The sequence below is a fragment of the Poromitra crassiceps genome, assembly GCF_964638095.1.
Source record: "Poromitra crassiceps genome assembly, chromosome: 6".
NCBI classification, from domain to species: domain Eukaryota; kingdom Metazoa; phylum Chordata; class Actinopteri; order Beryciformes; family Melamphaidae; genus Poromitra; species Poromitra crassiceps.
In genome coordinates, this window is record NC_139627.1 from 16163519 (window position 1) to 16177502 (window position 13984).

At 44.7% G+C, this 13984-nt stretch overlaps 1 protein-coding gene across 1 annotated transcript in view; it reads right to left on the reverse strand.

Moving 5' to 3' along the window:
- The window catches only part of dnah10 (dynein axonemal heavy chain 10), a gene marked incomplete at its 5' end in the record, with an annotated part of 73663 nt that overhangs the window by 41509 nt on the left and 18170 nt on the right, over positions 1 to 13984 (reverse strand). Inside the window, 16 exons of the mRNA XM_083638108.1 lie at positions 665 to 799; positions 1643 to 1826; positions 3457 to 3726; positions 4263 to 4486; positions 5953 to 6186; positions 6532 to 6654; positions 6741 to 6974; positions 9445 to 9601; positions 9793 to 10004; positions 10842 to 11020; positions 11131 to 11233; positions 11476 to 11592; positions 11710 to 11868; positions 12043 to 12522; positions 13352 to 13508; positions 13772 to 13979. Coding sequence (XP_083494234.1) covers positions 665 to 799; positions 1643 to 1826; positions 3457 to 3726; positions 4263 to 4486; positions 5953 to 6186; positions 6532 to 6654; positions 6741 to 6974; positions 9445 to 9601; positions 9793 to 10004; positions 10842 to 11020; positions 11131 to 11233; positions 11476 to 11592; positions 11710 to 11868; positions 12043 to 12522; positions 13352 to 13508; positions 13772 to 13979 — 3176 coding nt within the window. The remainder of the gene's footprint in view (positions 1 to 664; positions 800 to 1642; positions 1827 to 3456; positions 3727 to 4262; positions 4487 to 5952; positions 6187 to 6531; positions 6655 to 6740; positions 6975 to 9444; positions 9602 to 9792; positions 10005 to 10841; positions 11021 to 11130; positions 11234 to 11475; positions 11593 to 11709; positions 11869 to 12042; positions 12523 to 13351; positions 13509 to 13771; positions 13980 to 13984) is intronic.

The following is a 13984-nucleotide window of genomic DNA, read 5'->3' on the forward strand; positions in this document are numbered from 1 at the left end:
TGAACCATTCCAAACACAGTGATTGTTTCATGAGGTATGACCAGTGGGATAGCTCCTAGCACTTTTTGTGAAGCCAAAGCGGAAGTGTCTTAAACTTGCATTGTTTTGAATGGCCTGCAGGGAACGACTTCACTGGCTGCAAAAAGAAGTCTGGTTACATGGAAGTGAACGGGAAAATGGCTGTGTTTCTCACTTCACTTTCCTAATGAGTTTATGCCCCGCTAGTTTCAAGACGGGATGATGTTCATTTTGTAAATTATGGTTCCATTTAGAGTCAAGTAGAGCACAGAGTACTCAAAGTACACAAAGTAAGTACGTTTTGGGGGCGTGATTGACAGGTCGCCTGTCCTGTGATCGTGCAGCTCGCCGGGTCAACAGCAGGCGGCGCTCCGGCTCTTCTCGTCAAAATTCACGTCACTTCTGGCTCCAAATAACCAAGATGGCGACGGTGAAAGGCTTCAAAACGGGAGTCCAAAAACCAATGGGTGACATGACGGTCTATGGGTCTGACATTTACCGATCTCTAATAGTCTTTTATGTGTGTATTTTTTGGGTGGAAATGAAAATGTAACCAAATTAGTGCCCTTTCTCCGGAAAATAAGCCTAGCTTCGGGATAGGAAAAAGTCTTTGCCAGTTTTGGTTGTGCATGAGGAAGCTTCTCACCATGTAGTCCATTCCCTCTCCACAGTTTGTCACCACACAGAGGAGGCCCAAGGCCTTGGCCAGGTCTTTCGTGGACTCTGTCTTCCCTGTACCAGCCGGGCCAGCAGGAGCACCACCCAAGTACATGGAGAGGGCCTGAGTCACAAATGAAATACACACCCACGGACGCATGCACACGCACACACACACACACACACACACACACACACACACACACACACACACACACACACACACACACACACACAAACAAATTAAATTCATTTATTGAAGAGTCTTGCAGAAACAAGTCTCAATTTCACTCTTCTTAAAGGATGGCTTTACCGGTAATCAACCCACTTTGTATCATTAATAATGTCTGTAATATAAGCACATGGGCAGTGTTTACCTTCTCTCTGTGTTTACCTCACGGAGAAAAAGGCTCCTGCTGCTGCCTGCAGAAACTCCGCCCCCACCAGCTGCAAGTCATTAAGGCTCGTTAAGGCTCTCCATGCAATTCTCCATGGATGTGCGCATACTTGAAAAATAAAAATAAACAATAACAGCCGGCCTCGGAGCAGATTCTGCCTCTCCAGCAGAACTTCCACAGCTCCGTTGTGACGTGAAACGTGTCGCAACGGAGAAGGTAAACACTGCCCATGTGCTTATATTACCAAGATTATTAATGATACAAAGTGGGTTGATCCTTTAACACAAACAAAGATTAAAAATAGCATTGTGCACATGCATGCACACACACACACACAAACACACACACACACACAAAAATTAAAATCATTTATTGAAGAGTTCCGCAGAAACAAGTCGGAATTTCACTCTTTAAATAGCAATGTGAACACACGTTGCTATTTTTAACCTGTGTTTGTGTTCAATTTAGCATGTTGTCAACACAAGATGATGGAAAGAATTAACGTCTGCCTATACTCAGGTGTCTTGCTAATTAGGTTTGTTGGAGCAAATCTGCAATGCCACCCAGACCTGTGTGAGCGTGAGGTAGATGCGGTCAGTCAGTGGGGTTATAACCAGGCGACCGTTCAACCCCATGTATTCATAGCCATAGGAGAAGGCAGCGCTGCACTGACGCACAAACAGATCGTCAGCTTCCCGCACCCAGTAGAACCTCAGCTGGCTCTCCCACTCAAACTCACGGGCGTCCATAATACTGTGGAGAGAGTTCAGAGAGTTCACATTATAGACGTTTCTTTTTGTTGTGTGGGATTGTTTTTTTATCAATCATAATGCAACAAAACCAAATAAAATTGAAACAAGCAAATAGTAAACATGTCATCTCCCTGCAGTGATGTAGTTCCTCGGGTCAGTCAGAAAAAAAAAGCAAGAAAAGCATGTCGGGAAAAACTGCCCTATATGGATAGATGTGACTTTGCCTAAAAAACGATTTCAGACGGACAAGCCCGTCTTTATTGTCACACGATTACAATCAACACATGCACGGAGGGCCACAACACACACATGCTGACGGTGGCCGGTGAAATTTGTCCTCTGCATTTAACCCATCCTGGCTTTGTCCTTTCCTCCGGAGGGCAGGCCAGGAGCAGTGGTCGCTTTCTCGTACAGCGCCCGGGGACCGACTTCGGATGTTGTCGTCACTGGTCGGATGACGATGACGATCTGATCTTCTGCATGTTTTTAATGGGGGGGGGGGGTTATATACGGAGGAACCCCCCTGGGGGAGCACGGGGAGAACATGCAAACTCCACACAGACAGAAAGGCCCTTACGACGAGATACCCCACCTGGGCAGTAGGCACTGAAGATATGGGGGGGAACACAACCACAGCGCCCACAGTGTCCCACGAGAGAATCGAACTCAGGACCTTCTGACTGCGAGGCGACAGCTCTACCACTGAGCCACCGCCTAAGGCATGGAGTGGAGAATTGCTTTCTGAAAGATATCTCTCGTGTTGAGCTGGGGCTCTGATCTTCCAGTTCATAGCTCACCTGATCCAGAGCAGAGAATTGTAATCCATTACAGCCCCACACTGCCCCCTGAATCACATCCCGAAAATATGGACTTGTTAACAGTGCGTCGGAATGCATCGGGACACATGCGTTATGGAGTGGAGAAAAGTGTTGGGCAGAGATCTGGTGTTGCGGATACGGTGTATGGAGAGCTGTGCACGCATTTTGGGTACCAATTCTGTTCCTTTCTGCGCTCTCTCTCTCTCTCTGCTTGTGTGCCTGCAGACTTTATCTGCATCAGCACTGTGAAGCATACGTCATGCCCCTAACTGCTACTATCAGCAAATAGCATGCGTTTTACAAGCTATGTCAGGCCGACTTTAGCGTAGAACACGGTGGGGAAAATGCCGTTCGCAAACAAACATGCGAACGTTACCGTAAATGTGCCAAACACAAACAAGCCGTGGAAGCACAGACGGGAACTGCTAAGATATTCACGTTCCTCATGAGAGGTGTGTCGGAGGCTGAGCAAGTCAGCAAGGCAATGGCCATGCTAGTCGCCAAGAACATTTCTTTTTAATTTTTTGTGACGTCAATTTTAGATGCTGACTTTTGATCACATCTTTTGTACATTTTGTATGTTTGCTTAATTTAATGTCATCATTATTTCCTGTGAGCTATGAATTTAAGACTAATTTAAAAGTTATTTACTTTACATCGTTGTATTTATTCTATTAATTTGTGGTGTAGGGTTATATGGGGGGGGGGGCGTTGAGGGTGGGCCATTCGCCGAATACCCCAGAAAATCTCCCCCTTTTTCGCAGCCCAATGTTGGCGGGTATGCATGTGTGGAAATGGCTTAATAGTGTTTACCTGTTCATGACAAAGTTGTCAACAATGTCTCTGGCGTGGACGTCGATGATAAGGACCGTGTTGATCTTTCGTCTGTCGTTGTTCTTCATGGGCTGCGTGATGCGGGTCACCAGCTCATCGATCTGCTGGTGCATTTTGCTAGCGTGGTTCTTTAGTGCGTGCTTCTCTCCTTTCTTCACTTTGTTAAAGACGTCTTCCACCTCCCACGTCCACCACACCTGGTTCGCAGCCAGCACCACCATGCCCTGGTACAGCAACATCCAGTCCACCCTAAAGGGAGACATGGGGGTATTATAACAGCATTCGCACACACAGACACAGACAAAAGTACACACACGACATACTAGGGGTCTAATTTTTTTTTATTCATGTAAGAATCGTGATTCTTGTCACCCATGATTTTGAATCAATTCCCGACTCCCAAAAATCGATTCTTAAAAAAAAAGGTTTGTACTTTTAACTTTTTTTTTCTTGAAGTAACTGAAAAATACTACAAAGTTTTTATTTGTGCAAGTTTAGCATGAATTAAAGTTACCTTTCTCTTAGGTTTACCCTTGTGTGTACTGTGTTTACATTATTGCAATCAGTTGATAAAACCTTTTCAAATGTGAAAACTACATAATCTTAATTTGCTACACCGCCTTTCTTAGCACACAGCGGACTGGAGTAGATCCTGAAATCCTCCTATGTACTGAATCAAGAATCAATTCTGAATCGAATCGTGAACCCCAGGAATCGGAAGTGAATCGTGGGATACCCAAAGATTCACAGCCCTACTACACACCTGCTACTACACACACACACACCTGCTCCTGTCTTGGCAGTAGCGGAAGATGGCTTCCTTGGTGATGAGTCGGTTGGTCCTCCTCATCTCCAGCAATACTCCGGTCATCCAGTCCTCCACACGGCCTTCTGCTGGGACGGGCTTCTTCAACTCCATGACCTCACCTTCTGCAGACACCAGGGCTCCGGCCACCGGCTCCCCACCGCTTCCCACGTCTAACCTCAGAGAGGCTATGTTGTCATACATCTTGCAGGCAGGAAGTAGAAGTAGAGAAGTAGAGAAAGTACAGTGGAAATGCTGTTTCACACACATATTTAAATGGCTTCCTCTTGTCTCTCCTCACCATGAACTATACTGTCTTTCAATGGAAATACCAACATGAAGTCTGCCCCACAGGGACGGGTTCGAGGTCACTGCAATGGTGCATAGTAGTAGCCTACTCGCATGATTTAGGCAATTTCATCCCTTACTTGGAAAAAAGTTACTATTAAAGATGATGATAGCATACATTAAAGTGTAACTTACCCCCAGAACACTTTTTTTCAGCTTTTAACCATATGGCTTTTGGGGTGGTATGTGAAGGATTCTGGTCAAAATCTCCACATTTGAGACCAATCTGTTACAATTTTAGAAAACCCCTATCATTTCAGCAGCATAAGTGCCCTCTATGGGTTCAAACCCGCTTTTTTTTGTGCCCTCAAATGAATGGGTGATTTGGTACATCGTTACGTCACGGTGGTATTTGCGCGTGCCACATACACTCATGTGAAAAATGTTTTAAATGGCAAGTAGTGATGATGTTCCTATTTTGAAGAACGATGTCTTATGTCTCTCCTACCTTTAATGACAACTGAATTTGTATATAACTCACTCGTAAAATAGACCATAGAAAAGACGATGTTTTGGGGCGTGATTGACAGGTCGCCTGTCCAGTGATCGCGCAGCGTGCAGATCACGGACCAATGACAGGCGGAGCTGCAGCTCTGTGGGAAACCCCTGGTCTCACGCGGGCTGTGCAAGAACCCCAAGATGGCGACACTCCCACACTCTAGGCTTCAAAATGGGAGTAGAAAAACCAACGGGTGACATGATCATGGTGTGTATATTTTTTATACGGTCTATGGGGCCTGGTACCTTGATCATGTGCTCCTGGACACAGATATGGTCTATGCCAGCGGCCTACCTTGATCGTGTGCTCCTGGACACAGATACGGTCTATGCCAGCGGCCTACCTTGATCGTGTGCTCCTGGACACAGATAGGGTCTATGCAGCGGCCTACCTTGATCGTGTGCTCCTGGACACAGATACGGTCTATGCAGAGGCCTACCTTGATCATGTGCTCCTGGACACAGATACAGTCTATGCAGAGGCCTACCTTGATCATGTGCTCCTGGACACAGATACAGTCTATGCAGCGGCCTACCTTGATCATGTGCTCCTGGACACAGATACGGTCTATGCAGCGGCCTACCTTGATCGTGTGCTCCTGGACACAGATACAGTCTATGCAGCGGCCTACCTTGATCATGTGCTCCTGGACACAGATACAGTCTATGCAGCGGCCTACCTTGATCATGTGCTCCTGGACACAGATACGGTCTATGCAGCGGCCTACCTTGATCGTGTGCTCCTGGACACAGATACAGTCTATGCAGCGGCCTACCTTGATCATGTGCTCCTGGACACAGATACAGTCTATGCAGCGGCCTACCTTGATCATGTGCTCCTGGACACAGGCGGGGTCGCTGCTCCCGAGGATGCTAAGCAGTTCGTCATCGGAGATGAAGAAGAAGCGAGGGAAAGCGTTCCGCTTGGAATCCAGGTAGTCGTTGAGACTCTTCTGGCACCTCTCTAGACCGTCACTCAGGCCCTGCAGGTCTGCCAGCCGGTTGGCAACCAGACAGCACCGCTTAATGCTGGGGTTCTTCCCTGTGTCACTCATTATCTATACACAAAATGGAGGACATATTATTTGATATAATTATTATAATTATTTCTGATCCCCCCTCCCCCCCATTTTCTCGCCAATTGTACTTGGCCACTTTCCCCCTGCTTCCCCTGTCGCTGCTCCACCCTCTGCCGATCTGGGGAGAGCCGTAGACTAGCACCATGCTTCCTACCAACACATGCACAGTTGCCAGCCACTTCTTTTCACCTGACAGCAGTGAGCTTCACTGGCAGGACATAGCACGTGGGAGGATCACGCTATTCCCACCAGTTCCCTTCCGTCCCGAACGGGCGCCCTGAGTGACTGACCGACAAAAATATGTCATCTACAGCGGCCACTCACTTTTTTTAACATTTTGTCAATATGATCAAATTTCTTGGCCTCCTCAGGAAGCTGAGAGCGGATGTCTCCACCAATGAATATGCTCTCCAGGTACATCCATTTCCGTTGTACCAGCATCCACACCTGTACAGAAATATAGATATATTTTAGTCCAGATTTGACAGATCTATTAGTGTGACTGGAGATGCAGTGTAGCTTCTCTGACTGACCTCTATGATCTCACTGATGAGGGACAGGTTCTTCTCCCACTGCTGAACGGTGGCCAAGAAGGGCCCCACAAAGCGGCTGCCTGCCATACTCTGCAGGTTCATGGCGTCATCGTCCAGGTTCTGCAGGATCTCGTCCACCGAGCCCAGGATGCAGCCTCGCTCCTGGGTGCCTTTAAAGTAGCGCTGCACGCTAAACCTCATGTTTTCCCAGGTCTCCACCACCGCCTTCACTCCCTGCTCATACACACACATGCACACACATTTGAAATATGTATTTATGTCCAGTCAGTTACATGAGTGCCCAGACGGCAATACAATGCATACACATAAGAAACACACAGGATGATAACATGGCAGGTTGATATATACAGTTATACTGAAATGCAAGGTAGCGGTCAGTATCCACTTCATGGGTACAAAAAGCAGCGCCTCCTCCATATCGAACGGCTGCCGATAATAGTAGATATTGTACAATATCTCGCTAACTGCTTGGCCCTTCTCTTTGGGAGACCAGCCATCTGAAGGCCTCTCACAACCAGCTTATGTATGTGACCAGTGTTGGGGGTAACTCATTACAAAAGTAACTTATTACATGTAATATATTACTTTTAGCAGTAACTCAGTAATATAAATTATTACTTATAGGATTTCAGTAATATTATACCAGTTACTTTGTCAAGTAACTCAAGTTACAAATTGAGTTACAGTTGATTCAATCAAAGCACATATTTAAAAAAAGATACAATAATTATTTCCTAATCAAATTGTGTGTTTTTATGAAAATAACCATTACAGATGACAATAACAAAGGAAAATAATAAAAATTTGGATTTTGGATTCTTTACACTGACTTCAAGGCGGTTGAAATAACTTTTTCGGGATGGTTCCGGGGCAGCCATGTCATTCTGCTGCTGCTGTTGTTTTGGTAAAAGTAATGCAAAAGTAGTGTAATGAGTAACAAGTTACTTTACACAGAAAGTAATATTGTAAAGTAACTTATTACTTTCAAATGAAAGTAACTAGTAATATGTAGTATATTACATTTTTAAAGTAACTTGCCCAACACTGTATGTGACCCAGGCTGCCAAATATGAAAACTAAAAGTTTACACTTGTAGCCCAGCTGTGAAATGGTCTGTTCTAGCTGTTGGTATTTCATCATCTTGGTTAGAAAGGACTCCTCTAGGCTGTGGTCAAAGGTACAGCCAACCTCTTGAACAAACACACACACACACACACACACACACACACACATGCACGCACACACACACACACACCCACACACACATGTACACACACAAACAAACACACATGCATGCACGCACACACACACACACACACGCATGCGTGCATGGCACGCACACTCACATACGCAGGCACACACAAATAATGCACTTACTAAATAACATTTTGTGAAGATACAACTGAAACACATGACTCAGGAAAGAAAGAGCAAACCATAGATATAGAACTATAGATGTGACATTATGTCCGAACTTGTGTGGTTTAAAACGGCCGCCATCTTACCTGGGTACAGTTTAGAATTTACACCTGTTTTTACAATGTAAGACTATGGGAGGATATGCCCTCTTTGAACTCTAACTACTCTTTCATACTTTAGGCTAAACACTCCATTCAAACTTTAAACGACTCACCACTTTTAGTCTTGTATTATTCTCATTCAGCGTTTCGATACCTTTTGTACTTTTAGAGAAACCGCAGTTTAAGTTTTATATTGTTTTCAACCTTTATAATGGGACCCTATGGAGCAGGCCTTGAGTGAGTGATGTCATAACCTTTATAATGGGACCCTATGGAGCAGGCCTTGAGTGAGTGATGTCATAACCTTTATAATGGGACCCTATGGAGCAGGCCTTGAGTGAGTGATGTCATAACCTTTATAATGGGACCCTATGGAGCAGGCCTTGAGTGAGTGATGTCATAACCTTTATAATGGGACCCTATGGAGCAGGCCTTGAGTGAGTGATGTCATAACCTTTATAATGGGACCCTATGGAGCAGGCCTTGAGTGAGTGATGTCATAACCTTTATAATGGGACCCTATGGAGCAGGCCTTGAGTGAGTGATGTCATAACCTTTATAATGGGACCCTATGGAGCAGGCCTTGAGTGAGTGATGTCATAACCTTTATAATGGGACCCTATGGAGCAGGCCTTGAGTGAGTGATGTCATAATTCACTCTAGCTGATTTCCAGACTGCACTTTTGACAAACTTTCCCACATATTAAAACTGTGAAAGTTCACACAACTTTAACACTACATACATACAGTATATACTTCTGCCCTCACTCACAATGTCAAAATATAAGCGATGTGAAGTATAGTTTTGGGGATATTAACATTTGTTTGAGACCATGGCATGTTCCACTCTTTTTCACAGTCGTTTATGCTGCTCTCTACAGCTTATTTCACTCACATTCAACATGTCTTTTAAAGTGATAATCTCAAAGATTTTCATGTAAAGAAATGTCTGTTCGGTCACGATATACAGTATGTGTTACTGAGTTAACACAATGAGCCTATGGCCCATTGAGGGAAGCCTTTACATTTTCAGTATTGCAGTATTTATGGACTGCGGGTGCCTGTGGTGACACAGATGATGGAACACTGTTTGGGATCTTACTTGAAATGACTGCTACCCTAACCCGGCTTACGGTAGGTCATTCATAAAGAGGGAATCTTGCCTTCTCAATACTCAGCTCTTTGACAGCGGAGGTGACAATGTCACCTATGACGTCTCCATACTTGTGCAGCTCCATGGCAAACATGTTCTCCAGAGTGAAGCTGTCAGTGTTCATCTCAAAGCTACTGCCAGTCCTTTCCATCAGTTCCCTCCAGTGTCTGTGGGATGAAATGTTCAAAGTGACATTGGTGTTTTTATTCGTTTCATTTGAGCTTGTGACTGTGACACTTCTCATTGGTTTAAATCTCAGGCTCCCTTCTCAATATTTCATACCGTATCAGTAGTAGACATTTTGTTTTGGGTGTAAAATTGTGTCCAGACAGGTTCTGGTATCGATCAACAGACCGACCTTTCTCTGAGGGCCTCATTCTTCAGGTCTAGCAGAAGAGGCAGAGAGTCTTTGAACTCCTTGATGCGTCCCTCTAGGAAGAAGGCTGCAGGCAGCGCCCGCACGTCTTTGGGCAACTTCCTCAAGCTCTTGAGAAAACCCTCTGCACCTTCCTGCAGCAGCTGGATGTTGAGGTTCACCCACAGGGTCTGCGACCACTCGCTCTTAGAGGCCTGAAAGACAGAAGGACAACAACATGAAATACTGGAACATCCATGTGGGACAAAGACACACTCACCCTCTAGTCCAGTGATTCCCAAACTGTGGGCCGTGGCCCACTAGTGAGGTACTGCAGGTGAGTGCTCTGCCAACACTCCCGATTTTCGCGGGTAATCAAATGGCTGTAGCAGGGTCATTTTTAAAGCTACAGTGGAGATCCTGCTATGAGAAGAAACTAGCAGACATAAGGCATCTATTGGTATCAAGGATAATATGCTGGCTTGTCGGCAAGGAGGCTAGATAACGCTCCAAACATAGGTTAAATTTGGGCGAGAGAAAACTATTTCAAAGGGGTTCCTCGACCTCTCAGCTCAATTTATCTGAATTAAAATTGGTCCAATGGGTACCACAAGTCTCCCCTTTAGAGATAAGGTAGCATTTTTCACAGCCTAATAGCATTAATAGCATGTGGATTGATTTCTTATGTTGTTGATCGTCACATTTTGTCTCAACAAATGTGTTACGCATGCAAATACTTCTGATGAGTAAGGGGGGAGAAAATGTGAGCAATGTGCTTTTGGGTATTTTGAGCGACATGTTTTTCTATGTGGATGGATTATTAATTTCCCTTATGCCAAGTTCACATGATCTGTTAATGAAATAAAAAATATATAATATAAAAAACATATAGGGAAATACATCATCTTAGTCTCGTGTGTTGATCAGAGTTGTGATTAAAGGGTTGGGTGGGCCCCGGAAGATTTTCAGATTTCAAAGTGGGCCGTGGCATTCTTCAGTTTGGGAACCCCTGCTCTAGTCATCACAATCCTTCTGTTGACAGTGACTCTGACCTTCTGAGCTTTGTAGACCTCATAGATTTGTCTCAAGCCCTTCATATCCTTGTGCACGTTCATGAGCTCTGGGTACATGGTGATTGGTAGGTCAAAGAGCTTCTCAGCATTGGCCAGCTCCTGCCGTCCTGCCTCTATCTTGGTAAGCTCTGTCTCATATAGTTCCATAACGGTTAGTCCTGCAAAGAGCAGAAGAGGGAGATTCAACCGTCAGTAAAGTACGATCTCAAAGTGTATTATAACTGCTGTGGAAACTACAGCTAAAGACGGAGATTGCATCCAACAGTACCTTTCTCCAGATCATCTCCCACCGCTCCAGGTCCGTGCATGTTGAAGCTCTCAGCAAAAATAGACAACTGCTCTTTAAACTCTTCGACCTGCGTCTCAGTGATCTGTGAGTCGTGGAGAGAGGAACATGAGGCATGTGTTAATGGGATTGCAACTCTCTTAAATGACACTGATGATATTGTACAATATTTGGTGGTTGCTTTTTATTAATATTTTATTTTCCATTTTAATAATTTATGAAACTTTAACAGATGAGGAGCAATTAAAGTAGAAACAAAATTGGACTAACTAGACTTTTTACTCCCTGTTGTTTCGGAATATGATTACGATGGTTTCTATGTCTCACCTCAGTGAACGATTTCTTGACAGGTCCCAGACTCTGATCCACTTGTCTGGATTCTGCAAAGAGGTCACTCCACAGCTGACCAATACCAGACACCAATTCCAGGTCCTCCTCTCCAACCTACAGATACAGAACGTAGCACAAACACTTCAACAAGTGACACAACATGAACGTATGTTCATTTAGAGAGAATAGCTCAGCCTTACACAAACTGCTACCTATATGGCACTACCTTACCTCCACTTTGTACATGGCCATGGTCCTGTATCTCTCCTGGATATCAGTGAACCTCAGCTCCACAGTCAGAGACATGTCCCTGATGTCTGAGATGGTGCCAAGGACAAACTTCAAGTCTTCCAAAGTGTTGGGGCTCTGCTTCAGGTTCTCAGAGAGTTGCTGTTCATAAAAGTCAAGTAAAAAATAAATAAGCACAAGGGCAGCATAATCCCATATGAAAGGCACATTCTCTAATCCTGTAACAGAAAAAGTGATGCAAATACAAATTATGACCACAAATACATTATGCTTATTGATCCAAACTTAGATGCAGTATATATGCGTGTTCAGTACCATGAGTTCATCTCTGAGGCTGAAGAGATCCTCTCTGGCAGACTTGTTGAGCAGCCTGCCCAGTGAACTGATCCAGGCCTGGGCATTCTCCTGCACGGTGCGCGCCAGAGGCTCCAGGTTCAGGTGGATGATGTGCTCATCCTTGACCAGAGGCTCCAGCATCACCTCCTGGTTGACGCGAGCATAGAACTGCAGCTTCTCATCATACATGACACAGGAGCGCTTTTTTGCTGCAAACCTTTCATTGACCATGGCTTTGTCCAGTTTCCAAAGGGGCCGATAGTGTTTCCAGCGGGTGAGGTAGCGGCTGACGGAGCTGAGCAGCCGCTGTGCATTCTGGGCCACGGTCACGGCGCTCTCGTTTATCTGGGGATGCTGGCACACGTCACTGTAGAAGCTCAACGTTAGCAACTCGTCTTCTCCAGCCACCCGTTGTGGAGGGCACTCGATGCAGGTGCCATGCATCCAGCGCACAAATTGCTGAAGGGGTAAGGACAGGAGAGGTGCAGAATCAAGTCGCATTGTCGTTTGCACATTGAGCCCAGTTTAGACCAAAGATTCACGACGAGACCAGTTGAAACTTGCAACTAGCTGCAACTACCTGCAACTACTTGCAACCAGCCCCTGCAAGTTGAGTTGACAAGCTGAATTTGCCGGAGACGCCATCGATCGGCTGGAGTCGAGATGAGACGAGAGGGGCCAGTTTACACTGCTGCAACTTCCCCCTGCCATGTCTAAAACGGTTTTGTCTCGTTGCGAATCATTGGTGTAAACTGGGCTTTATAATAATAAGGAACATAATTATTGGTATAAACTGGGCTTTACAATAATAAGGAACAGAATCATTGGTGTAAACTGGGCTTTACAATAATAAGGAACATAATTATTGGTGTAAACTGGCCTTTACAATAATAAGGAACAGAATCATTGGTGTAAACTGGGCTTTACAAGGAACATAATCATTGGTATAAACTGGCATTTACAATAATAAGGAACAGAATCATTGGTGTAAACTGGGCTTTACAAGGAACATAATCATTGGTATAAACTGGCATTTACAATAATAAGGAACAGAATCATTGGTGTAAACTGGGCTTTACAATAATAAGGAACATAATTATTGGTGTAAACTGGGCTTTACAAGGAACATAATCATTGGTATAAACTGGCATTTACAATAATAAGGAACAGAATCATTGGTGTAAACTGGCCTTTACAATAATAAGGAACAGAATCATTGGTGTAAACTGGCCTTTACAATAATAAGAAAGATACATCTAGTGAGACAAGAGGGGGGTGGAGGTCCCACCTTGGTGCTGTCCACACAGTCTCGGACACACTGCATGATCAGCTTGTAGATCTCATGACTTTTGGGTTGCAGCACAATCTCAGGGGCAGACAGGATGGCTTCAATTTGCAAAAGAGGAGTGCTCCCCATCAGAGCCATGTTAAAGGCTTGAATGTTCCTAAATGAGAAAGGATACAAGAAGGTTGTTACAGTGGCTCCATGTTGTTACATGTTGTTACAGTGGCTCCATGTTGTTACATGTTGTTGTTACATGTTGTTACAGTGGCTCCATGTTGTTACATGTTGTTGTTACATGTTGTTACAGTGGCTCCATGTTGTTACATGTTGTTGTTACATGTTGTTACAGTGGCTCCATGCAACAGTGACTATGATTGCTCATACATGTCAAAATTAACATTTACAAATATGTGTCCTAATCACCTCAGCACCATCTTTATGAGGGAGTCAAACACCTTGCTTTCCCAGTAGCTGTAATACTGTCTCATACAAGTGGCTTTGCCACTGCTGTTTTGCATGATCAAACGCTCCGTCATCGTGAGAATGGGCCCAATGTCAGAGTATTTCCTACTCAGCAGAAGCATATCCTTAGTGCGCTCTCGTTCGATAGACGCACAGAACTCCTTCACACCTTGG